At 42.7% G+C, this 27,487-nt stretch overlaps 1 protein-coding gene across 1 annotated transcript in view; it reads right to left on the reverse strand.

The window, feature by feature from the left end:
- The window catches only part of DAPK1 (death associated protein kinase 1), a 103,418-nt gene extending 77,138 nt beyond the window's left edge, over positions 1-26,280 (reverse strand). The window contains exons 1-2 of the mRNA XM_051643368.1: positions 26,234-26,280; positions 25,652-25,796 (exon numbers count right to left, since the gene is read on the reverse strand). Of these exons, the coding sequence (XP_051499328.1) occupies positions 25,652-25,713 (62 nt within the window). The 5' untranslated portion in view covers positions 25,714-25,796; positions 26,234-26,280. The remainder of the gene's footprint in view (positions 1-25,651; positions 25,797-26,233) is intronic.
- Positions 26,281-27,487: the final 1,207 nt, after the last annotated feature.

Here is a 27,487-nt window from a genome sequence, read left to right on the forward strand (position 1 = left end):
CTAGGACTTAATGGGGGCCAGACAAAAACTCCAGTATTCTTCCACTGTGCTCAGTTTCTTCCCACTACAGAAAATTAGCTACTGTCAGGTATAAAAAAAAAAACCAAAAAACTGAAATAATTTATTGCTAGTTCATTACATTCGGAATACTATTCTGGAAACATCAAGTTTGATTTGTATATAGGGCAGTTACAAAGACGGAGTACCTAAAATGAAATATAAGCTCACTGTTTTGAATTAATACAGAGAAAAAAAGCAAAACAGGTCAGAAAATTTTACCCATCAGTTACCTCCTCCCTGACATATGAAGTTCAGAGGACAGAACAGAAAACATTACACTTCGTTACACTACCTTTCCAGCAGGGGCACCAAAACACCTATGGGAAAAACTGGAAAGTAAAAGGCATTTTCAGCAGCTTTCACTACTAGCGAACTACACCCAAATTCCACAGAAACAAACAAAAGTGTCACACTGCAATGGTTCTGGAGGCCACTTCAAGTGAGCAGAAGGGTCCAAAGTCACAGTTGTCCCTGTAACCTAAAATCCAGTAAATATGCATACGCTATTAAATACACTCCTTTACCATGTAGTTTTCCTATCCTAAAGAAGTACAGGTAGGCAGTTTGAACACTTGGGAATTTCAGCAGAAAGGTTTGTATGGACAACAGTCAAGTTGTATGCAGGACCAGCTTTGATGTCTCCAAAGAAGTAAGTTATTAATTCAACTGTTTCTTCATTATGAACAGATAAAAAGGCCACATTATAGCCCCAGCTGTGAAACAGTTTTTAATTCAGGTTCAGAGCAACCTCCTCTAACGTTAAATGCAAAAGACCTAAAAAAGAGCTTAAAAGCAATACAGCTACTACAAATGGCAAGGAAAAGACAGTAAATTGACCTTCAGGGGCATCTCAAAAGCACATGAATGTGAAAAACATTACAACATTTACACTATTTTCTCAACATCTTCCTACCCTATGTAAAAACACAGTTAACTTACTTAAAATTTTCAAAATAAAAATTCTAAATGGCTACAGAGAAATGAAACTTTCCAACAGTTACATATGCAGAGAAAAGACAAGTATTAACAATTAGCAATCTTGATTAAGATGGATACAAGAATTCACTGTAAGGTGTCTTGCAATACTAATGATTCCAGCTTCATTGTTATTTCATGACTGCTTTTTAAGCTGAAGTTACCTTATTCCAATAATTGTTGCTTAAAGCAGATACTACTACATAAAAAATCACCTGAGAAAATCCACCACGTACCTAGGTGAGCTTGTTACTACCCACACAACTTTCTGAGGCAGATGATATAGTCAGGATGATGGAGAACGACAGGCTAAGAGAACACCACAAAGAAAGCAGATGCCTTCAGATTAAAACTGAAGACCTTGCCACCCTTTCATGACTATGAACACCTGGAAGAACCCCAGGTTCTGGGTGTTGCTCAAGTGATTAAGGATAACATAGTGCATTTTGACACTTGAAGATAAAGTCAAGATAAAAATCCAAAAGGCAGCAGGAAACAAGTGTTGAGATTGAATAGCTAACAAAGTGCAAAGGACAAAAAGCAAATGCAAAGAAAGATAACACCCAAGAAATAGACCAGAATACAGTTATATCTTGTTTCTGATGGCATATAGAACAACTGAACCATGATACAAGAAGGAAGCAAGAGAAAAGAAAGCATAGAAAACAATTGATTTAAACAAAAGTACACATATAAACAAGCCATCAAATATATTTAACAATGTGGTCTGAGCTTTATGAAGATTAACCAGCTTGTCTCTGTGCAACCTTGACACATGGGAAAGCTACTGAAAAGGTAAGGTGAACAGCAGCACTCCAAGTAGCACCCAACACTTGCAGCTCTGCTTCACTTATGTTAGTGTAAGTGCCCTCTTCCACACTGTACAAGGACACAGCCATTACTGTAAAACTAGAGTAAACCTGCTCTCACTTCAGCATAAGGCTACATGATATCTCTGAAAAATGTGCATTATTTACTACCTCCATGGAGGTACCTGCCACACAAACACACACATGCACATTTTGTAACTGTCAACCAGGTGATACTAAGCGTATTGATAAAGCTCATCCCTTCCCTAAAGGATGGATTAAGTTCTTACTTCAACAAGCATTAGATTACATTATCTTTTAATTTGACACTGTCCCACACAACATTCTGATCTCCAAACTGACAAGGCATGGATTTGACAGATGGACCACTCAGTGGATAAGAGACTAGCTGGAGGGCCACACCCAGAGAGTTGTGGTCAATGGCTCAGTGTCCAAGTGGAGGCAAGTGACAAGTGGTGGTCCTCAGGGGTCAGTACTGGGACCAGAGCTGTTTAACATCTTTGTTGTAGACATAGACAGTGGGATTGAGTGTACCCTCAGCAGGTCTGCTGACAATACCAAGCTGTTGTGGAGCAGTTGACATTCTAGAGGGAAGGGACGGCATCCAGAGGGACCCTGACATGCTGGAGAGGTGGACCAATGCCAACCTCGGGAAGTTCAACAAGGCCAGGTACAAGGTCCTGCACCTGGGTTGGCACAACCACAGGCAGGAAAACAGGCTGGGGGAAGAATGGCTGGAGAGCAGCCCTGAGGAGAAGGACTTGGGGGTGGTAGTAGATGAGAAGAAGCTCAACATGAGCTGCCAGTGTGTGCTGGAGCCCCGAGAGCCAACCTGATCCTGGACTGCATCAAAAGAAGTATGACCAGCAGGGTAAGGGAGGTGATTCTGCCCCTGTACTTTGCTCTGGTGAGGCCACACCTCGAGTACTGTGTCCAGCTCTGGAGCCCTCAGCACAGGAAGGACACAGAGGGGGTCCAGAGAAGGGCCACAAAGATGGTCAAAGGGCTGGAGCACCTCTGTTACAAAGACAAATACCTTACTTAGTAGATACGAGAAAACTGCATTCAAAATGAGCTTACAAGGCTTTTAAAAATTCCCAAGCCCCCAAAATGAGCAAGAGAGTTGGGTAAGCAAAGAGAACTTTATTATTAAGTCATTCTGTGCAACTGACTAAACACAGAACTCTCAAAACATGCCAGTTACAATACAACCTATGTGTGAAGAAAAAAATGGAAGAAAAAACAATCACAGAAATCCAAATACCATACATCCTGTATGTCCTCACAGACAAGTTTTTTTTTTCCCCTTGCCTTCCACCCTTGTTTTTAAGAAAAAAGTGAGTAAGCTCCTTCACAAATAAATTCTCATTTGCCTTTACCTCTCATTGCCTCCAAAAGATCCACTGCAGGAGGACTTAATGTCAAGGATCTTGGTCCATAAAACTTTACAGTATAAACTACAGAAAAATAGAACTGCATGAAAAGAATGTTAATTTAAAAAAGCACCCTTGACAACACATGGCACAGTACACACAGGCTATCTAAAAGTCAGCTTTTTGTTTCCTAACTTTAAGTTACAAAAAAGGACAGAAAGATGGGATAACTAATACTGGAACACACAAAAACCCAAAACAACAAAAATCAATGTAGTTGCCATTCTAATTTTCAACTGATGACAGTCCAAAGATCTTTTCCACCTCAGCTTGCTTTGTGCCCTCAAAAAAAAAGTGGCATTGACAGCAGAATGAAGCATACTACTAAGTGATGCCTCAGATGAGTTTTGAATCCAGCAGGAGTTGCACAACAATACAGAGGTCTCCTATAGAGGCACAATCAGTCTTCCAGGAAAAGATAAAAATTAATAGCTCAGAAATAATTTATTTAGCTAATTATTCCAACTGCAGCTAGGAGACACCGATGTTTTTCCTGCACCATGCTTTGCAGACCGTTAACTTCAATAATCCTTATAAACTTCCCACTTGACAGTGAAGGTCTTTGTTATTAGCAAGTGGATTTTCCTGTCACTAGGCTACTTCATAGGCTAGAAAAACTCCCATAACCCCACTAAATCGGGACTTTTATTAGTACAGATAGACATACACAAGGTACTCAGAAATAATTTCTATCTGCCTCACAAAACAGTCAGAGAAAACATTTCTTCACATTACTCTCATGTATGTTACCATTACGCACAGTTTAAACCAGAAGTGTGTTAAGAGCATTTTCACAGTATAGCCTTTCATTTATCCCTGTAATGAAAGACAGCAGGAAACAGTTCTCAACAGATGGAGGATTCACTTTGCAGCTGGCTACAGCTTCAAGTTTTTGAGTGGCAGCCTGGCTGATGAGCTAGACAGAAGTATCTGCAGTACTGAAAAGAAGGCTGAAGGCTTGCAGCAAGGCGAAGTAAGGAAGGCACTACAGGCTGCCTGGGTATGACCACTGATACAAGAGCCAGTCGCACTTGTCTGTTACCACGTTTGCTTAGTGCTCTGCTTTGAAGGTTTTCAGAAAAAAAGAGCCTAATAGCTATCACTGCATCTCCTGCTTGCTTTGTTTTCTAGTCTCTCATTATTTGCTTCCAAATCATCGGAGCATTTAAAATTTACACTATGCCTGGACATAAGCCTTCTGAGGTAAATATGCAGGAACATATGCCCAGGTATTTTTCATTTGGTTAGAAAAAGAAAGTACAGATTCATTATTCAGTCAGGCACAGATTCAAGTTTCTGTCTCTTTCTTCAGTGCCAAGCAGCATGAAGGGTAAGGGTTTTCAGGAAGAAAAGGTGGCACTAACAATGGTATTTCAGACAACGAAAGAAAAAGGGGATCTTGCAGCTGCTAAATCCTTCACAGACAGCACCAGCACACATCCCTCCCTCCCATAAATGTGACTGTCTTCTTTCAAAGGAGCACATGACTTTAAAGAAGGTATGACCACAGGGTTAGCAGACAATATATGGGATTTCTCCATGATCATACTCTACTAAGCAATTAGGTCAAACGCTGCTCTTTAAAATTAGTTTAGTGCAGCTGAAGGTCAAGCAATGAAAGCATGCAGGGGAGATGAGGCAGAAAAGGAGTAGAAAGATTTATATTAACCCTCCAGCACGTTCAAAGCCCTTGCCAGAAAGAGAAGTTGCACTATAGCTAAAACTTTACAGTCTATGAAAAGAACATTCTTGGCACTGAAAAACTGGCAACTGTGTACAAATAAAGTGTTGTTCTGTGTTACAAGTTGTACACAGAACCAAAAAGGAACTCCTTTACATCAGTGTGCTCACCAGTACACTCTTGTTTATTCTAAATTACACTTTTGTCAATGCATTGATGTAGCTTAATAGTCAGGTAAATAAGCAGATTTTTGTTGTTATTAACCAGAACAAAGAGATAATACATGCTTTTACGGAGTTCAGTAATTCTATTTTTAAAAAACGTATTATATTGCATGAGCAGGAATTATGATGTCAGGTATTTTTTTTCTATTCACATTTGGGTTTTCAAATGCAAATCTGAATGAATAAAGTACTCTGGGTCTATTTTGGCAGATGTTCAGGAGAGCAGGCACACTGAAAAAGTTTGGAAGGATTACTGAAGGTTTGATGATTCTGTCCTCCTGGAAACCCCTAAACTATTGCAGATACATAACAAAAACATACAAACAACTTTACAGATTGCTATAAGAAGTTCACTCACTTATTTCAACCGGAAATTGACTGTCCTCATTTGAGCCAGGATGGAACGAATTTTTGGTAGTAATTTTACTTTTCAGTTAAGTCCCTTCTAAGTAGATGCACTTGCTGAAATTAACTGCATCTTTTCAGTCCATGTCTGCTTCTAGGGCTAGTAACAGTGTTTATAGTTACTACTAGAGAATGTTGTGCTGATCCAAGGCCATTGCTTGGATCTCAGAAAGATCTTATGCTCCAGAAACAAAGGGGAGTAAAGAGGTCACACCTATGACCCTCTTGTGGGGAGGAGCAGACCAGAAAGGTGACTAAATTAACCAGATTATGTATTCCATCCCATACACATCACCCTCAGTATAAACCTGAGAGATTGCAGTGTAAGGCTTTCTGTGCCCATGGCTGGCATCCTGGGAGGACCCCATCTGTTTGTCCATCTTTGATCCCCCCATCTGTGTGTTCCTGAGCCTGTGTATTCCTGCATCCAGCTCCCGCCTGCCACTGATTCCAGTTCAGCCTTAGTAGTGGTGTTATCGGCAGGCCAGTGCTATAGTAGTTTTATTTGTATATATTTTACATATTTTATTCTTTTCTTTTTATCATTACTGTTTCATTAAAGCTGTGTAGTTTAGTTGCTAAATGGTGAGTGTCTCTCCCTTATTGTCTTTCCCTTCCCTTTCTGGAAAGGAAGAGGGGTTAAAAGAGAGCATCTGTCATTTATTTAATTCCTGGTGCAGTGTTAAACCACGACAGAAGCCAAACAAAGACAATCATCTTTTCTACTTTTTACAGTGCTTTGAACAGTTAGAAGGTGGGTGAGAAGCAAGCACCAGACAGGCACAGACAAAACCTTCCCTGCTTCCTGTATGTATATAAACAATTTGGCTCTGTCTTCAGTTTCATTTTATCTACCCAACATTCACTTGTACAGTCTGAGTAACACCAGACATGCATGCTTGTCACTGCACCAGTAGACAAGACAATAAATGCAAGTTATCAACATCATTGAAACTTTATACAAGAGGCTGAGCAAGGGCCAGACACTATTTTTTTTTTCCTGTTCTCTGTTCCAGTTACTGCCTAGGCAGAAATAGCAATTGCAACAACAGAAAAAAAAATACCAAATTGTTACCTATTCCTTTGTAAGCAAAAAATACAAAACCTAAATGCTGTACCTTGTTATCTTTCAGAACTGTTAATACTTACTGCTCAAGAGATACACAATTTTCCGTGGTTCCTTGTTGAGAATTCACTTTAACATATGATTACTTTTTACTATTAAATTTCATCTGATACAGTGCAATGTGACACAGCCAAAGTGCACAGTTATTATACATATAGTTTCAAAACTAGTTTTTAAAGTCTTCTCCACGGTACGCTCAACCTTTTTTTAAAAATAATTTTTAATATGGAACTAAGCCATACTGCAAAGCTTGAGCTCTTAGCTTAGTATATGGACAACAGCAGTGCTAAACCACACTTTCGCATTCACTTTCTGTTTTTCTCATTTGTACTCTACAGTTCACAAAACACAAGCATAGTGTCAAATAGGCTGAACCTCTGTATTTCATGGTCCTCTCTCAATGAACACTTCTAAGACACTGATCTTTTGACATACCCATTGATAACCCTATAAAAAAAAGGAGAAATGTACTGATCTGTTCTAGAGGACTTTGGAACTGGTCCTTTGTCATTATTCAGTGAAAAAAAAATAATTCACTAAATGTGGTATCATTTATCTCATATGACAAATATAAGATGATGTACACAACCAGTATGAAAGTGAACTCAGTCTATTACACACATGTACCATTCTTATAAAACTTGGGAAATAGTAAAAAAAAAAACAACAAAAAAAGTGAAAATGTAGGAAAGTCTCATGCCTCAAGTCCCTTAACACAAGCACTGAAGTTATTATCAAACCCTAGACTGCGAAGAACAGGGTATTATTTGCCCAAACAAGGACTCAAGGAAGTGCTGTAGACAGAAGTCTACTCGTAGACACAGTGATTTTAAAATTCCAATGTGAAGTTCATGCTGAGATGTAGTTGTATTTCATGTGTAAGTTCGTGGAGTATGTACAGCTGTAAAGCTTCCAAAGCAGCTGGTTGTCAGTCATTTCCTATTAATGATGCTTGGACTGGAGCTTGCTGAAACCCATTTGGTCTGAATACATCTGCTAAAAGTCTTTTCAGAAACCACCATATAGTATGAAAAACAGAGTAACCACACTTGTAAACAGTTCAAGTAATAACTACATCTATGATGGGAAGTAAAAAGTCAGCAATAAGGTGAAATAATGCATAGAAATGCAGAGATTTTCAAGTGAAGTGCTACCTTTACTGCTATTTACAGTATTCAAAAGAGCTTGTACATAGAAGTACTTAAAGCATCAATGCTTAAGTCCATATCCATAAAAATAAAGAAGATAATATACCGTGCCAGTACTTAATACCAGAGTTTGAGTCTTAATGCTTCTCTTATTCTTCAGTACTCATTTGGCTGAATATTAAACTAGTGAGCAGGAAAAACATTTGATTTTGGTGATACTTAAGACTGTTGTTGCTGCTATGTCAGAAATAACATGTTTTGAGCTTCCTGCATCTCTTCTGTAGCAATGAGTTTTGAAGCATGTCTGAAATAGGTGTTTGCTCTTCAGCTTGGGGAGGAAGAGTCCTGTGACAATGGTGAACAGATCTAAGTTATGCCATCCACTTTTTGATCACAATGAGCAACTTCCCTTTATTGCACCTTTTATAGCATACGATCTATGATCTTAACAAGCAATAACAATATGCCTCTAGGAAGCATTTCTATGCAGATTTTGAACACTGAATTACCACAAATAAAAATAATAACTGCATGACACTCATAGCACAGCTGTACCCGTTAGATACATTAAATGATGCTAATACAAGAAAGTGTTGCTTTTCCAGTATATTTGAAAAATAATTTAATACAGTGATAGGGTATGGATCACTCACCAAACACTGTCTAGAAATAGGGTAAAATTTAATCACTAAAAGCAGAAGTAAGGACGGACTGTAAAACCCCAACAGGCTATGACTCAGCTTTCCCACGAAATGAGAGTTAAAGGTGTGGAATAAATTTCATCAGGTATGAAGAATCACTGTAAAATCCACAGATACCTTACTAACCTTTCAGTACCAGGACACATGGAGAAACATACAACCTTAAGCTTATACTTCACAGAAGTTGGCAAAGTCATTTTTTGCATGGGAAAATGTCTCATTTTATTCCTCCAATCATTACATTTTTATTAGCTAAATACATAAAAAAACCTCACCAAGCAATGCAATCTATAGACTCATCATTTAAGCAAAAAAATTTTAGCCAGTGATGTAAATACTGCTTTTTTTTCCTTGACTGAAGACAGCTTTTTAAGACATCACATTACAAACAAAGCAGTTTGTGTCACATACACACCAGGCCTGCTGACATTGGATGGGAAGACCTTGTCCCACAGGGGAAAAAGGGTACTAGGGCAGGAACTATCTGGATTCATTGATAGGTCTTTAAACTAGGTTGGAAGGGGTGGGGGACAAAGCCAGGCTTACTACAGATGAGCCTAGGGGTGGTGTGGTGGTCAGGTCAGCTAGTCAGGCAACCTCACTGGAGGCCCAGCTTAAATGCCGTTGTACAAATGCATGCAGCGTGGGGCATAAACAGGAGGAATTAGAGATGAGGGTGAGCCTGCAAGGATATGACCTTATTGGCATCACTGAGACCTGGTGGGATGGCTCCTATGACTGGAGTGTCAGAATGGAGGGTTATAAACTCTCTAGGAAGGACAGACAGGTGAGATGGGGTGGGGGTGTTGCCCTCTATGTCAAAGACCAGCCTGAAGTGAATGGAGCTCTCCCTGGAGACAGATGAGGAACCAACAGAGAGCTTATGGGTTAAAATTCAGGGGAAGAAAGGCAAAGGTGGCATCAAGGTTGGGGTTTGCTACAGGTTGCCTGAGAAGTAGGATAATACAGATGAGGCACTATATAGACAGACAGGAGAAGCTTCACATTCACAAGCCATGGTCCTCATGGGAGACTTCAACCACCCTGACATCTGTTGGAAGAACAACTCTGCTAAACACAAACAATACAGGAGGTTCCTAGAGTGCAAGGATGATAACATCCTCTTCCAAGTAATTGAGGAACCAACAAGGACAGGTGCTATGCTGGATCTTGTCCTCACTAACAAGGAAGGGCTGGTGAGAGATGTGAAGCTCAAGGGCAGCCTAGATTGTAGCGACCATGAAATGGTGGCATTCAAGATCCTTAGAGCAGCAAGGAGGGCTCACAGTAAGCTTACTACCCTTGACTTCAGAAGGGCAGATTTCAGTCTCTTCAGAAATCTGCTCAAGAGAGTGTCTTGGGATAACATCCTGGAGGGTAGAGGGGCCCATGAAAGCTGGCTGATATTTAATCACCTTCTCCGGGGCCAAAAGCGTTGCATCCCACCTAGGACGATGTCAGATAGAAACTCCAAGAGGCCAGCATGGATGAGCAAGCAGCTCCTAGAAAAGCTCAAACTGAAAAAGGAAGCATACAGGAGGTGGCAGCTAGGGCAGGTACCTGGGAGGATTAGAGAGAGGTTGTCTAAGCAGCTAGGGATCAGGTTAGGAGAGTCAAATCCCTGATAGAATTAAAACTTGCTAGGGATGTTAAGAAAAATAAGAAAAGCTTCTTTAGGTATGTTGGTAGAAAAGGACATCCGTGGAGAGTGTAGGCTCTCTCCTGAAGGAAACGGGTGAGGTAGCAACACAGGATATTGAGAAGACTGAGGTTCTCAATGACTTCTTTGCTTCAGTCTTCTCTAGCAAGTGCTCCAACCTCAACACAAAGGCCACAGAAGGTGAAAGCAGGGACTGGAGAATGAATTACCCCCCACTGTAGGTGTAGAGCAGGTTCATGACCATCTAAAGAACCTGAAGGTGCACAAATCTACGGGACCTGAGGGGATTCACCCACAGGTCCTGAGGGAGCTGGCGGATGAAATTGCTAAGCCTCTGTCCATCATATTTGAGAGGTCATAGCAGTCTGGAAAGGTTCCTGCCAATTGGAAAAAAGGGAACATAGCCCCGATTTTTAAAAAGGGGAAAAAGGAAAACCCAGGGAACTACAGGCCAGTCAGTCTCACCTCTGTGCCTGTCTACATCATGTAGCAGATCTTCCTGGAAAGTCTGCTAAGGCACATGGAAAATAAAGAGGTGATTGGTGACAGCCAACATGGCTTCACTAAGGGCAAGTCATGCCTGACCAAACTGGTGGTCTTCTACAACAAGGCTACAGAGATCGTGGATGGTGGCAGAGCAACTGACATCATCTACCTGCATTTGTGCAAAGCATTTGACACTGTTCCACATAACATCCTGTCCTCCAAACTGACAAGGCATGGATTTGACAGATGGACCACTCGGTGGATAACAGATTGGCTGGATGGCCTCACCCAGAGAGTTGTGGTCAATGGCTCAATGTCCAAATGGAGGCAGGTGACAACTGGTGTCTCTCAGGAGTAAGCACTGGGACCAGTGCTGTTCAACATCTTTGTTGGAGACATGGACAGTGGGATTGAGTGTATCCTCAGCAAATTTGCTGACGACACCAGCTGTGTGGTGTGGTTGACACCCAGGAGGGAAGGGACACCATCCAGAGGGACCCTGACAGCTGGAAAGATGGGCCAGTGCCAACCTCATGAAGTTCAACAAGGCCAAGTGCAAGGTCCTGCACCTGCGTTGGTGCAATCCCAGGCACAAATACAGGCTGGGGGAAGAATGGCTGGAGAGCAGTCCTGAGGAGAAGGACTTGCGAGGTGGTAGTTGATGAGAAGCTTGACATGAGCTGCCAGTGTGTGCTGGAGCCCAGAAAGCTGGTGAGGGAGGTGATTCTGCCCCTCTACTCTGCTCTGGTCAGACCCCACCTGGAATGCTGTGTACAGTTCTGGTGCCCTCAGCACAAGAAAGATACAGACCTGACGGAGAGGGTCCAGAGAAGGGCCACCAAGATGATCAAAGGCCTGGAGCACCTCTACTATGAAGACTGGCTGAGACAGTTGGGGCTGTTCAGCCTAGAGAAGAGAAGGCTCCAGGGAGACCTTATAGCAGTGTTCCAGTACTTGAAAGGGGCCTATAGGAAAGCTAGGAAGGGGCTATTCATCAGAGAAGATAATGACAGGACAAGGGGTAATGGTTTTAAACAGAGATGGGAGATTTAGGTTAGATATTAGGAAGAAATTCTTAACTATAAGGATGGTGAGAAACTGGAATGGGTTGCCCAGGGAGGTTGTTGATGCCCCATCCCTGGAGGTTTTTAAGGCCAGGTTGGATGAGGTTTTGTGCAACCTGATCTAGTGGTAGGGATCCCTGATCATGGCAGGGGGGGTGGAACTTGATGATCTTTAAAGTCCCTTCCAACCTTAATGATTCTATGATTCTACACAAATTTAATACCAAGTGTGTAACTGTCCATACACATTATTGTTTTATCAGCTGCTATTTACAGCCAAATAATTGTCCACTTCCCTAGCTCTGTAGCCTTTATTCAAAATTACTCACACTAACAGACAAGCTCAGGCACTGAGGAATTTAGAACATTTAAAAAAAATATTCAAAGTTGCCCTCTCTGACCCTTGTGCAAAGCAGGGCTTGTTTGGCTACGCTACAGCTGCTGCCACAGGAAAACATACTCAGACTGTGCAGTCACCCACCTCGTTGTCTAGCAAAGTTCAGAGCAGGTCTTCCATGCATGCAGTCTTAGCTGGGGACACCTGCATGGCCCTGACACAGAGTGCACAGGGTGCAGGCTTTATGATGTGTGTTAGAAGACTGAGTCAGCATCCATCACAAACAGAGGCTTCCCCATCCCTCTGGCCATGCACTCCTACACTGTGCCGGCAACTGGCACTGATACTTGCCCCGTGTGCCCACAGTGACCCAGTTCAGGGAGCTCAGTCCGTAATCCCCTCCTGCTTCCATCCTGCACTTGGGATGGTGCCAGGGCCAGCATAGGAGAAGCAACAGGAGAAAGCATCTCAGTGGGTGAAGAGCAGGATCGTCCCATTCACTGGCCCTCTCATTAGGCTGGTTTAGCCACCCTGTAAAAACACCCGGGCAGGCCAGCACACAAGTAGGGCAGTACTGATCAGGAACTAATACACCCTTAGGAGGGGAAGTAATGTAAAGGTTTATTTTTAGAGGAACAAAAGGGTCAGCAGAAGTGGACCAACTTTGTAAGACACAATCTGGAATGGTTTGTTCTCTAGCTACTGTTGCAACTGGCAACCTTCTTTTAGGCAGGAATGTGAAGTATATTGTATCAGAAGGCCCTTCAAATAAAAGGCAATAAGGAAAGATGAGAAATAAGGAACTAAGCCATTCCCTGATGTGCTTTCCTTTCTCAGGGAATGAACAGCAATTCTGTGCAGACAGCCCTGCTCAGCGATAAGAAAATACTGCCAGACAGATGGTGAACCAAAGAAGTCCTGACTCCTGTACCAAAATGTTTGAAGTCTATGCATGTAGGAAAAAAAAAAATAATCCCCAAAAAAACCCTGAACAAAGAAAAAAATCTCAACCCCCCCTCCACAAAGCAAAAAGATTAATAAAACAGAGGAGACAAGGTAAAATTTCCATCTCTGGAATTACATCTGCATCATCTTAATTAAAGGTAACAGGAGCCAAGTGTCCCAAAAAAGGATCAGAGTCAGCAAGACGAAAGGTATCAAAACAAAGCTAAAATTCATTACCATCCAAGACTCCTATGTACTGTTTTTTCTTAGGAAATAATAAACTGCGAGTTTCGTTGATGAAGCTATTGAAAGCGCTGAGTTCTTGGCCACAAAGCTGTAAGATCGAAGTAAAATACCCACTATTATTTTCCTTGGTGGATAAAGAGGAAAAAGTTCACACTCTAATCTGAATTAAACATGTCAGAATGATTTATTTGTAAACCAGGCCAGAACAGAACACAATAAAATCAATTAACATAAAAGTTAGCTTAATACAGTAATACCTACATAGCTAAGCAAACTAAACACACTAGCTTATGCATGCACCGTGCTGTATACACTTTATACACATCACACAGAGTGCATATGATTTTACATTGTAAGCATTAGTTTAGTGCTGTTTAGAAACACAGGATTACAAAGGACCATCTAAGCACTTAAATCCAATCCTCTTAGGCTGCAGACAACTCTGCAACAGTTAACGAGACTAAAAATTTCAAAAAACAGAGAAAGAAGGAAGGAGAAGAGAGACTGCTTCTCTATAATCACAAGACTGTTGAAAGTCACCAAAGACTCCAGAAAATGAACACGCTTTCTCTGCCCCATAGAAGCAACAACTCCAAAGAATCACAGCTTCAACAGACTGCATGACCTGAGGAAAACGTTGCTCTGCTATCAGTTCTCATGGCACATGCACAGGTACTCTGAGCACTTCTACCGGCACACACCCCCCACCCAGTACCTCAAGTTGTAGAATTACTACTTAACTGATTCTTGAGAGAAAACCGAGGAAAGGGACAAGAGTACAGAAGCCACTTTACGTACCAGATAGAAAGTAGGGCTCCTCAAGTAACTTGTGAAAACTTAGAAATGCAGTCTTAATTGCTCACAAATAAATTTACAGTGAAAATCAAATATTTCCAGTACACCAATTCAGTTACAGGCTAACTTAGAATCCTGTTCAAGCAAGAAGCACACAGGCAGAACACTACTGCCCAAAGCAAATTTCTCCCTTTCCAAAGGCGCATGCTTCTGATAGTTCAGCAGAAAACTCAATTAAACTATACCTTTCAATCAGGTTGTACACACAGTGATAATTTACACTGACTGTGAACTCTTCCAAGCTTCAAATATGTTCTACGCTTATCTTTGTGACCACCCGGTAAGAAATAGTTCTTCTTTGTGTTAATATACAGGCAAGATAATCTAAGCTTCCTAACAAACAGTCTTGCACCTGCAGGCAGACAGTACTGGGGAAGACTCAGTGTAGTGCAGAGTGGTACACCAGTGCACTGTGAGGCCCCTGCTGCTCGTGGTCAATGTATGCATGAGGTCTGGGCAGCCCTGCAATGGCTCAGCAGTATTGCCTCTTGAAGTGGAAACTGCCTGTCACATTTGCTTGTGTAATTAGGAAGGAATAAGTGGAAGGAAAAAAAACCAAACATCAAAACCAAGAGTATAAGGTTGCAGACCATCACATGGATTACTCAGTGTAGTGTTTTACAGCAATCCTAAACCATGTGAACTATTGTGGATTTGAGTGAAAGCACCTACTGCAAGACATCCTCCTCAACATCAATGTCTGCCAGTACCAAAAAGCCCCACCTAAATCCAACACACTAAGAATAGAATGTCTTTAGTACAGAAGGACAACATACTCAAGGAGGACAACGTGCATGGAAGCTTTGAAAGACAGAACTAAAAGTGAGCTAAGATACCTATAATGAGTTGTATTCTTACCAGCTTCCTCCTTCCCCACCACACCATCCTTTCCTTTAATTTTACATGCTCAATCTACAAGCTCAGTCTTGATATAATTTAGGTTCCCTTTCACATCGGCTTAACCTCAAAGTCAAATCCCAAAGTTCACTCTCCTGGAGGCAAGCAGCCTTCCAATTTCTAGCCTACACATTCATCTGTGAACACTGTAAATGTAAATCTAGTTTCAAGTTTCTTTTTTTTTCGTTCTTCCAGTATTTAAATATCATACGCCCCCAAGCTTTGAGGTCCAAGGATAAATGTGCCAAAGTCTTAACTCTTCTCTCTTAAAAAGTTTCTTCCCACAGCTTCACCATCCTAGGGTTTCTTCTTCACTTTAGGACAGAACAGCACTGGAGGCACGAGAGCTGTGAGTATCATTTAAACGATGTAGCAACATATTGCACAAGGGTATCAGGAGACATCTGTTCGTACAATTAATCTCTGGTATTAGCCACTGCACCAAAACCAACAGGAATGTCACCCACCAACTAACCAAAACATGCAGCTTCTGCTCTTGCTGTGTTACCCCCTAAGGAATGAGATTTCAGAGTTTAACATTACTTTTATCAGACTCCTTGGGACAGGCCTTTGTACCCTGTTCTACTAAATTTCACATCATTTATGTTACTCCAAAATTCACTGCATAACAAAGACATGCAACAAAACAGTTCAGGTTTGAAGATCTTTAGGCTTTGTCCACATTTCTCTCAGCTTTCACCTAGCTCAGAAATTAATTAGTGATAGCTAAGTAGGATCTACTATACTGCATGGTAAGTTAACAAACTTTTTTCAAGTTTGTTGGATAATCCTTCTTTGCATCATGTATCTTCCTGCAATGTGGTCAAAATACAGCTTGAGAAATAAGTATCATTTGAGATGGAGCTCCTGTGCAAGCCAGTATCATCTGGGAAACAGAAACTACCGAGCCGGGTCTTTAACTAGCCTATTTTCTTTGGAATATAAAATTGTGCCAACAAGTTGCACAGGTTTTTGAACCAAGCTAGTTAAAAACACAACACCTGGCCACCAAGCCTCCCTGTGGAAACATGCAATTTCCCTCAAGAACTGATACACTTTCGAATATGTGTGACCAATTGCAACAACCATTAATTGCGGTTACTAAAGAACCACTGCACCATCTATCGCTCTCCCAATTTCCACCATAACTTCCTTCTTGTCCATTTATGTTCTTCTGTCTTTATAGTACAACAACTCCATCTCTTTCCCTCCTACAGATTGAACTTGAGGTAGATTTCTGGAGGCAGTCATAACTTGACAAAGGCTGAGATTTCACACTGCTTTCAGCTGATCTGAGTGCGTACTGCTGCCGTAAGTTAAATACAAAGTGTTTTTTGCTCCCTTGACAGAATCACTGCATTAAAAAAACCACAACATAACAACCAAATAACCCCCCAAAACAAACAAACAAACAAAACAACCACACAAAGCAAAGTGATAACTGCTCCTTTTCGCTACCAATAGAATGGATTGAGCTTGGCACACAGCTCTCATGAAAATACAGCCTCTCTTTCCTAAGCTAAAGGAGCCAATTTCTGTTCTGCACAGTAGAGGAAGTGACATACGCAAACATCTGTAAAGAGAGATAACCTCAAGAAAAAAGCAGAACACCAAAGGAAAATCACAAACGCAGAAAGCCAAAATAGCAAAGCCCAGTGTTGGAATGAAAGTTTCAGCACACCTCTAGTCTACCAGCTTCAGTACTGATCGAGACTCACTGAGGCTGGCCAGAAAATAAATCAAAGACCAGCATTTTTATCTGCTTCCCAATGAGTTTAGATTTACAGATATTTGTGCATTTAAACTGAAGGCACAGAATAATCAGCAAGTTCTAGTTTTAATCACACTTAATTTTAAAAGAACTACAAAGCAGGCATTGTTCTTCCCCTGAGCGAAAAAGTAACTAAGCAGGACCAAGCAGTTATACCCAAAAAAGCATCTGCCACTCTTACGCTTTTCATGTAGTAAACCTCTCAGAACATAAGGCAGTAATTGTCACCAGTACCACTTGTACAGTGACAGTATCATGCAGCCTGTGCCATCAGCATCTCACAGGTTATTAAAGGAAATATTTTGAGGCATGGCTGGGAGGCAAAGTGACTTCAGGCACAGATGAGTAGTTCCTCCTAACAAACTTTCCAGTTACAAGACCTTCTTTTTCAGTACCCATGCAACCACATGACTAAGACTTGCACATAAACCTAGAATAATTAACTTCTGTGAGAGCTGACAAGACATTTACACTGTTCACAAACAGCACAGAAAGGGTTCTTTGCTGTATCTGAATGTCAAAATTTCCAACTGAAAAAAAAGAAAAAAAAAAAAAAAGAGAAAAAAAAAAAAGAGAAAAAAAAAAAGAGAAAAAAAAAAAGAGAAAAAAAAAAAGAGAAAAAAAAAAAGAGAAAAAAAAAAAGAGAAAAAAAAAAGAGAAAAAAAAAAAAGAGAAAAAAAAAGAGAAAAAAAAGGCACACTAGTACACCAATCAAGCAGATTTTCTGCCCAAACAGCAACTTTGGGGCTAGTGTCTTCAGGGTTCCCTTCCAGGCCCTTGTCCCTGAAAAACTACTACAGTTCACTCAATTTATTGTAATTAATTATCATGCTCTACCGGAACATGATAAGGTTAACGTGTCTTTTAAGGGAGCTATAGAGATGAGTTCATAGCAAGAAAAAACAAGAAAGCAAAACCCACAAATTTCAGTGTATCATTTAACATTTTTATACCTTACATGCAATATTTTCTGCCTTACTACACATTGCTCCTTTCCCCCATATGACTTTCTAATCTGGTAATTAATAGGAAAAAATATTTCACTATAGTATTATTAAAGACTGTCGGCATAGTTTTAAATGTGACTGTTTCAAAATGAATTAACACCTAAAGGAATTTCACATTCTATACATCTAATAACAAAGTCTGACAACACTCAGACGATTTTAGCAAACTGGCTTGTTCTCAAGATCAGGTTAGGTTGTCAAGCCTAAAAACTGCCACAAACGTAAAATTCTAATTGCCATTCAAGTATTTTTTGTTTGGTGTTTTTGTTTTCCTCTGAACAAAAAAGTAGTTTACTTACAGTGTGTGGACAGATGACAGCCTTCACAGCTTTAAAAAGCACCATTTCTGAAAACTAATATATGAATAGGCAAAAAATACACACACGCATACACATATATGTATGTATGTTCTGCCTACATATTCATACTCCCTGCTTGTTACAGAAAGAGTTTACAATGTCCAGAAAAAAATCAACTCCAACCAATCAAAAAAACAGAATCACAGATTCTTACAAGTTGGAAGGGACCTCAATCGATCCTCTAGTACAACTCCCCTGCCAGAGCAGGATCCCCTAGAGTAGGTTACACAGGAACGCATCCAGGCAGGTTTGGAAGGTCTCCAGAGACAAGACTCCACAACCTCTCTCGGCAGCATGTTCCAGTGTTCTACTCATAGTGAAAAACTTTTTCCTTATGTTTGTGAGAAACGCCTATGCTCCAGCTTGCACTCATTGCCCTTTGTCTTATCATTGGACATCAATGAGAAGAGCTTGGCTCTGTCCTCCTGACACTTGCCCTTTACACATTTATAAACATTAATTAGGTCACCCCTCAATCTCCTCCAAGCTAAAGAGGCTCAGCTCTCTCAGCCTTTCCTCATAAGGGAGATGTTCCACTCCATCATTTTTGTGGCTCTGTGCTGGACTCTTTCAAGCACTTCCCTGTCCTGCTAGAACTGAGGGGCCCAGAACTGGACACAATATTCCAGATGCGGCCTCACCAGGGCAGAATAGAGGGGGAGGAGAACCTCCCATGACCTACTAACCACATCTTTTCTAATACACCTCAGGATGCCATTGGCCTTCTTGGCTACAAGGGCACATTGCTCGCTCACGGTCATCCTCCTGTCCACCAAGAGTCCCAGGTCCCTTTCTCCTACACTGCTCCCCAACAGGTCAGTCCTCAATCTGTACTGGTACATGTGGTTGTTCTTCCCCAGATGCAAGATTCTAAACTTGCTCTTGTTGAATTTCATTAAATTTCTCCCTGCCCAACTCTCCAGCTTGTCCAGGTCTCACTGAATGGCAGCAAAGCCTTCTGGTGTGTTAGCCATCCCTCTCAGTTTTGTGTCATCAGCAAACTTTCTGTTAATGCACTCTGTCCCCTCATCCAGGTCATTGATGAATATATTGAATAGTACTGGTCCCCGTACCGACTCCTAAGGGACTCCACTTGGTACAGGCCTTCAAGTAGACTCTGTTCCATGGATCACGACTCTTTCACTTCTTTCCTTCAACCAGTTCACAATCCACCTCACAACCTTATCATCCAGACCACACTTCCTCAGTTGAGCTGCCAGGATGCTGTGGGAGACTGTGTCAAATGCTTTACTGAAATAAAGATAAACCACATCCGCTGCACTACCATCATCTATCCACCTGGTTATGTCTTCATAAAAGGCTATCAGGTTTGGTTAAACATGATGGTAAAACCATGTTGACTGCTCCTAATGACCTTTTATGCCTGATATGCCTAGAGACAGAGTTAAGGACTTCCATGACCTTTCCAGGGATGGGGCTGAGGCTGACTGGTCTATAACTTATCCAGGTCCTCCTTCTCACCCTTTTTAAAGACTGGAGTGACATTTGCTATCCTCCAGTCCTCAGGCACCTCTCCTGTTGCCCAAGAATTACCAAAGATGATGGAGAGTGGCCTAGCAATGACCTCCACCAGCTCCCTCAGCATCTGTGGGTGCATCCCATGTGGACCAATGGATTTATGTATATCCAGATTGCTTAATTGATCCCTAAACCCAATTTGCATCAACCAAGGCAAACTCCTTTATCCTGACTTCCTCTGGGGTCTCAGGTGTCTGGGGCTACTAAGCACAGTCTCCAGCAATATAAACAAAGAAGGCATTCAGTCACTCACACCTTCTTTGCAATGTCTGTCACCAGGACATCCACCTCATTCAACAATGGACCTATATTGCCTCTAGTGTTAGTTTTGTCTGCAATGTATTTAAGAAGCCCTTTCCTTGTCCATGGCCTCTCTTGCAAGGTTTAATTCCAAGAAGGCCTTAACTTTCCTAGTTGCCTACCCACGTCCTCCGACAACAGTCTTATATTCCTCTCAAGCAGCCAGCCCCTCCTTCTACGATCTGTAGACTTCCTCCACTTGAGTTTGCCCAGCAGTTCCCTCTTTAATCACATGGGTCTCCTGGCTCCCTTTCTTGATCCTACCTATTGGGATGCTCTGATCTTGAGCTTGGAAGAAGTGATCCTTGAACATAACCAACTATTTTGGGCTCCTTTACCTTTTAGTACCCTGTCCCATGGGATTTCCCCTAGCATTTGCTTGAAAAGGCTGAAGTTGGCCCTGCTGAAGTCCAGGGTTATGATCCTTCTTTGTATTCTGTTCCTAATGCACAAGATCATTAACTCCTCTGCCTCATGGTCACTGCAGCCAAGGCTGCCCTCAACCTTCACCTCTTCAACCAGACCCTTCTTGTTAGTGAGTATAAGGTCTAGCAGCACTCCTCTCCTAGTTGGCTCATCCACCATTTGCATCAAGAAGTTACCATCAATGCATGGGAGGAACCTGCTGCACTGTGAATAGATAGATGGCTGAGTAGGCTTTCCAGCAAATATCTGGGTAGTTAAAATCCGCCAGGAGAACCAGGGTCTGTAATTGTGAGGCTGCTTTCAGCTGCCTGTAGAAGGCTTCATCAAATTCCTTGTCCTGATCAGGAGGTCTGTAATAGACACACACAACAGTATCACACATGCCAGCCTGCCCCTTAATTCACACCCACAAACTCTCAACATGGTCCTCATCCACCCCCGGACAGAACTCAATACATTCTAATTGCTCTCTCACATAAAGAGCAACTCCACCACTTCACCTTTTTGACCTGTCTTTCCTAAAAAGGACACAGCCATCCATGACCACATTCCACTCATGTGAGGTGTCCCACCATATCTCTGTAATTGCCACCAGACCATAACCCCTTGATCGCATACAGATTTCTAACTCCTCCAGTTTATTCCCCATGCTGTGTGCACTGGTGCAGAGGCATTTCAGGGAGCAAGCTGAGCATGCACATTCCACTTCAGGGGGAGTGGAAGGCCTTCCAGTCTTCATTAATACTAGAACATTGCTCCACTGGTGCAAACCCAGCTACAACCCCATGCCCCTTCGAATCTAGTTTAAAGCTCTGTGAATGAGCCCTGCTAATTCTTGTCCTAGAACCCTTTCCCCCCTGCAAGATAAGCCTTTCCCACGTATTATCATCAGGCCCTGTGTCTTACAAAACCAACCATGATTGAAAAACCCAAAGCCCTGCCTGCAGCACCAGTCTCAGAGCCAGGTATTTACTGACTGGATCCTTCTATTCCACCCCATGTCATTGTCAACAACTGGAAGGAAGAGAAAATAACTTGCACCCCACAGTCTTTCACCAACCATCCCAAGGCCTTGAAGTGTCTCTTCATTCTCCTCAGACTACAGGGTGCAGCTCACTTCCCACCTGTCTGGAAGATCAGTAGTGGGTAATAGCTTGACTACTGCACCAGGTTGGGGAGTTTTTTAGTGATATTCCCGATTCAGGCTTCAGGAAGACTATAGACTTCCCTATGACAAGGGTCAGCCCGGCATATTGGGGCCTCTGTTCCTTCACAACATTCAACACACAAGAGATAGAAGAACATTTTTCAGATTGTAAATAGATATTTGCACAACTCCCTGTTCTCTTTTATCAGCATCTTCAGCACGTTATCCTGTACATTTTTCTCTCACAACTGATAAAGCAATTAGATACCTTAGATAGTAGGGTTAGGTTACTGCCTTTCAATGTTAGCATCTCTGCTTAGTGAGCTACCAAGCAGAAACGTACTGGTTTCAAAAACTACAGAGATTCATCATAGCTTTTGTTCAACAAGTTGCAAGTGCTTCCCTAGAGTCCAACAGGTCCAAACAAGCTTTAAGTTTAAAATTGCTAGATGCATTTTCCTAGTTTTTGAGTAAACAAGAATCTAAGAACTGCAAACCACACTGCAACGCAAATACCATTCTTCATTTCCAAAACACTATTTCAATACTGCATCACTTTCAGGAAGCACATGAAGGTTTACAGAAAAAAATAAACTAAACACAAACAGGGGTGTAAGGGATGAAGAAAGATTAAGCTGTTTTTAAGACCAGGTACTAAATTTCCTCAATTCACATAAAAGAGACACCATCTGTATCTATACTAAAGCTTTGTTTGGGTACGTCTGCCACTAATTATTTAAGCAATGTGCATTTTCTCATAGAACTGTAGTGACTCCCATGTAAAGCCAGGCTTGGAAGGGTAAAAAAATATTTTTATTAGTCTGATCTGTTTTCAAGGTCTTTACTTGCATGCTCACCATGGTGAGGTTTATAATACTGATGGAAATTGAATTCCTGTCTTTTGGGTGGACTAATGCAAAAGCTCTGCAGCTGGGTATTCAAAATGCGTAGTCACACCACCTGCAACTGCAGGCAGAATCAAAATGAACAAAATAGCTTTAGTAAATTAGTACTCTTTCATTATAATCTCTACTACCTCTTGAAATGTCATGGTTAGATGATTATTTAACACATCTGTAGGTAGTCTGCATCTGAAAAATGCAAGTACCACTTCAAATTTATAAGACAGATAAAAAGTGTATGCAATGCAACATACACTAGATCATCAGCCCAACTGTATTACACATTCTGTACTAAAGACAACATTTGATCCACAAATCTCACAAGACTGTTCAGTACAAAAGTTTCAGATAAACCAACCTGAACACTTCCGAACATGATGGAAGAAATCCAATACGGGCAAGTATTTGTCAGTATTCACAATCCTCAAGTCTTTTTTTCTTATTTTCCCCAGGCATAAATCAAAATAAACCAAAGAATGGAATAAAACTCAAACACTTTGGTAAAATGCTGAGGACTGTTTGTTACTTTTTCTGCAAAGACACTGTGAGACACCATAAAACTAGAAACTGCATTTTTTTCAGCCTAGGCATGTCCAACCTCCTTGTTTCCAACAATCAGCAATATTTAAAGCAACACATTTAAGCAATGTTTTAAAGTCTTTTATTAGTTTTAATCAAAAATTTCATTTAAGCAACCTATTTACTTTCTTCGAGACACCTTTCTTAGATCAGTTTCTTATTAAAATGATTTTTTTATTGTAGTTATCATATTATATGGTATTGTAATGCAATAAAGACTGCTAAATAACTTAGAAGGAAAGCAGAGATGATTATTAAAATTTCCAAGTATTTGCATTTTCACTGATCTTTCTCAAAAGCCAGGCTAGCCTCGGAACTTCAGGATCTGTTAATTCAAATGCAACTCCGTCAATAAAAACTGATCTGCTCATTCATTCACTCTGTTTGCTACTTGACTGAGGTTAAGTAAAACGAAATAAAATATTTTTTCCCTAAGAAGCTGAAAAATAGGTTGATTTTGCAAAAATGGAACCACTTATCATTGCATAGCTCAATTATTAAATCACAATTGGTTCCCAAATGAACACAAGAAATTTTAAAGTCAAAGAGGTTTTTTAACATACACTGCTTTCCAAGTTTAGAGCCCCAGGGTTGAAATTTGCAACCACATTTATATGCAAACATGATAGCAAGAAACCTACCTAAGGGGTAAAGGAGGAATGGAAAGCTGTGGAATGTACATGAGAGTATTTCAAGCAACCCTAGAAATTTAAGTTTAAAAAGAAGCTACAACCACCAGTGTACAAAACCTTAAAATAACTCTCCTGAGATTTGCTTTCTGTAATTGGTCATATGAATATATTAATTTTTTACTGAACTCCATTTACCTAATATTCTGCCAATTTGGAAAACTCTTTTTTTTTATTATTATATAACATTATTCACTGTTTGCACTTCCCTGTACTGTAAAAATGAAATACATGGTGTTCACTGCTGTTTTGGAGCCAACATGTGACTTCTGGAACACGTATTTTTTGAAACCCCCCCATTTATTTAAACATTTCTTGCACATAAATATGTACCAGAGACCAAAAGTTACGTTGACACTCTTAAAAAAAATAATACAAGAGGTTAGATAAACCTTAGCACTTTTGGAGGCAGCATACTGACATCATCTTTCCTCGAAGAACCTTGAGAAAACATGATAGATAATTTCTAGATCTGAGTTTTTATTTTCTTCTGAGAAGTTAACTATCCATCAGTGTCTGTATGCACAAGTATAATTTTACTTTTAATAGTCCAGAAACCTAAACCTGAATTTTTGAACACTTCTTGTGTTCTTGCCAAAGAGAATGGAAATCCAACCAACGAGTTTTATGTGTCCAAACAAAATGTTCAGACCACACAACCTAAACTTATAGTTTAGCAGAAAACATGTCTAACAAGATACCCAGTAAGTTAGTATGACATCACTGTCAAAAACAGTCTGCCACTCTAGATGTATGAAAAATCCAACCCAGAACACTACATGAAAATAAAAGTATGTATTCATCCTGTACCTGTATAAGTCATGGCAACAAGCATGTACATAAACAGGGTGAAGTTTATTTAAAATACAGTGAAATGAACTTTCTAATAATATGGGGGCTTTTTTGCTTGCCTGGTTATGCTTTTTTCAATAAACAGTGCTGAATCTTTAAGTTCCTGCCTATGCCAACACTTGCTATTACTGGACCCTTCACTGGAAAGATACACAGAAGACATGAGATCATGTGCCCCACATACACTGCCCTGTAGTATTTAATCCTAAGCTTTGAAATCTATGAGGTGAACACTAGAAAAGGATTCTGCCATAGTGGTACGCTAAAATGCCATCAGAATCTCTCTTAGAGAAGGGGGAAGGAAGCTGAAAGCACGTAATGCAAAGTAGTGTGTAAACTAAAAGTTTTAAACTATAGAAAGCACTGAAAAAACACAGCATGACTAATATCTTGCTCTCTTTACACAAACAGCATGGCAAGCGGAGATAGATCACAACACAGCATTCCAGAGCTACGGCTCAAGCAGTGAGTGCTTCATCTGCAGCGCTCAGCTACGTAATCCCCTGATCTGACTTCCAGCTCCAACAGTGATACTCAGAGTGATCTTCACCGCAGTAATGTTGATGAAATACAGTTTATCTCACTTCTTTAATAATACTATTAAAGCAAAACGGACATGAAATAGCAAGGGAACCCTTCACTACCAGCACAATGCAACCTTCTGTCCTACAACCCCCCCATGTTCCTCGTTATCGCCGGGCAGGCTCACCGCTCCACGGCTGCCCCTCAGGCCCGAACGGGTGCACCCCAACGCTACGCTCGGCCCCCCGATGGGCACCCAGCCGGGAAGGTACCGATGAGGAACCGCAGAGACAACCATGCCATCGGACGCATACTGGAAATTCAAACACGCCCTAGCTTAAAATCCAACTCCCTTTCCAGTCCTCGGGCACCTCAGAAGGGGTGGAAAGGCAAGGCGGGAGCATTCCAAGCGGCAGGCATCGCGACTACCCTCGCCCCTCGCTCAGCGGTAGCGACTTCCCATGCCCACACCCGCCCGCACTCACCTGCCGAGGTCCTCGCCCGTCTCGTAGTGATCCTCCAGGTTCTCCTGCCTGAACACCGTCATGGTCGCCGCCTCGCCGGCTTCAGCCCCTGCTCGGCGCCCTCATCACCAGCGCCCCAGAGCCGCCCCGCGCTCGGCCGCCCGTCCTGCGGAAGAGCGCAAAGGTGAACGCCCGGACGGAGCCTCCTCCGCCCTCCCCGCCCCCGAAGGAAGCAGCACCCGCGGGCCAGAGGCCGCCTCTCCTGCCCCCGCCCGGGCGGCGGGAGAAGAAAGCGGCGCCGCCGCAGCAGCAGCAGCCGCCGCCGCAGCCGCAGCCGCACCGCCGCCCAGCTTGCCCTGGCGGCTGCCGGAGCCCAGCGGCCCGCCCACCGCATTCCTCTAGGGCTCCGTTGCCCGGTAAACCGAAACGTGCCGCCAAGGTTGAGGTGGGAGCCCCCCCAGCATCCTCACACGTCACCCCGACCGAGGGCGAGGCGGAGGATCCCCTCGCCGCCGCCTGTCAGGGGCCAGCGGGGCCCTCCCCCGACCCCGTGGCCGCCTACTCCCCCTCCAGTGGCCTCCCGGTCCCCGGCACGCCCCTCACCCGCTGCAGCTGCCGCTCCGCGACCTGCGAGACTGCGACAGCGCCGCGGCCGCTCCCGACCGGCGCTGGCACCAAGCGACGCCGCCGCCCAGCCAATGAGAGGCCGCGGGCCGCCCCCCGCCCTCCGCCGCGGCCTGCCCGCCTCTGCCGCGCCAGGTGCGCCCCGCCCGCCCGCGCGCGCGGGAGCCGGCGGCCGCACGGCTCCGCCCAGCCCGGCCACCGGCCTGCGGGCCTCGCCCGGCGTGCGTGTTTGCGTGCGTGTGTGTGTGTGTGTGTGTATGGCACGACAGGTGAGCAGCTGGCTCGCAGGTGGAGCACAAAGAGTGACAGTGAATGGGGTAACATCAGGCTGGCAACCAGTCACTAGTGGGGTCCTTCAGGGCTCCATCCTAGGCCCAGTCCTCTTCAACATCTTCATCAATGACTGGAATGCAGGATACGAAGGCATTCTAAGCAAGTTTGCTGATGTTGCAAAACCAGGAGGAGCTGTTGACTCCCTGGAGGGCAGGCAGGCCCTGCAGAGAGACCTTGACATGGTCACCAACTACATGAAGTTTAACAAGGGCAAGTATCGGATTCTGCACCTGGGACGGGGCAACCCTGGTGGTATGTACAGACTAGGGAATGAGTGGCTGGAGAACAGTGTGGCAGAGAGGGACCTGGGGGTCCTGGTTGATGGTGAACTGAGTATGAGCCAGCAGTGTGCTCTGGCAGCCAGGAGGGCCAGCTGTGTCCTGGGGTGCATCAAGCACAACACTGCCAGCTGATCAAGGCAGGTGATTGTCCCAATCTCCTCTACACTGGTGAGGCCTCACCTTGAGTACTGTGTGCAGTTCTGGGCACCACAATGTAAAAAGGACATCAAGCTATTGAAGAGTGTCCAAAGGAGAGACATGAGAGTGGTGAAGGGTCTGGATGGGATGATTTATGAGGAGCGGCTGAGATCACTTGGATTATTCAGCTTGGAGGAGGCTGAGGGGTGACCTCATTGCAGTCTGTGGCTTCCTCATGAGGGGAAGAGATGGGGCAGGTACTGATCTCTTCACTCCTTTGACCAATGACAGGATCAGGGAATTGGCAGGAAACTGAATCAGGGGAGGTTTAGGTTGGATATTTTTAACCCAGAGGGTGGCTGAGCACTGGAACCAGCTCCCTAGGGAAGTGGTCACAGCACCAAGGCTGCCTGAGTTCAAGAAGCATTTGGATGATGCTCTCAGGCACATGGTGTGATTCTTGGGGTGCCCTACGTAGACA

This window comes from Apus apus, chromosome Z (assembly GCF_020740795.1).
Source record: "Apus apus isolate bApuApu2 chromosome Z, bApuApu2.pri.cur, whole genome shotgun sequence".
NCBI classification, from domain to species: Eukaryota; Metazoa; Chordata; class Aves; order Apodiformes; family Apodidae; genus Apus; species Apus apus.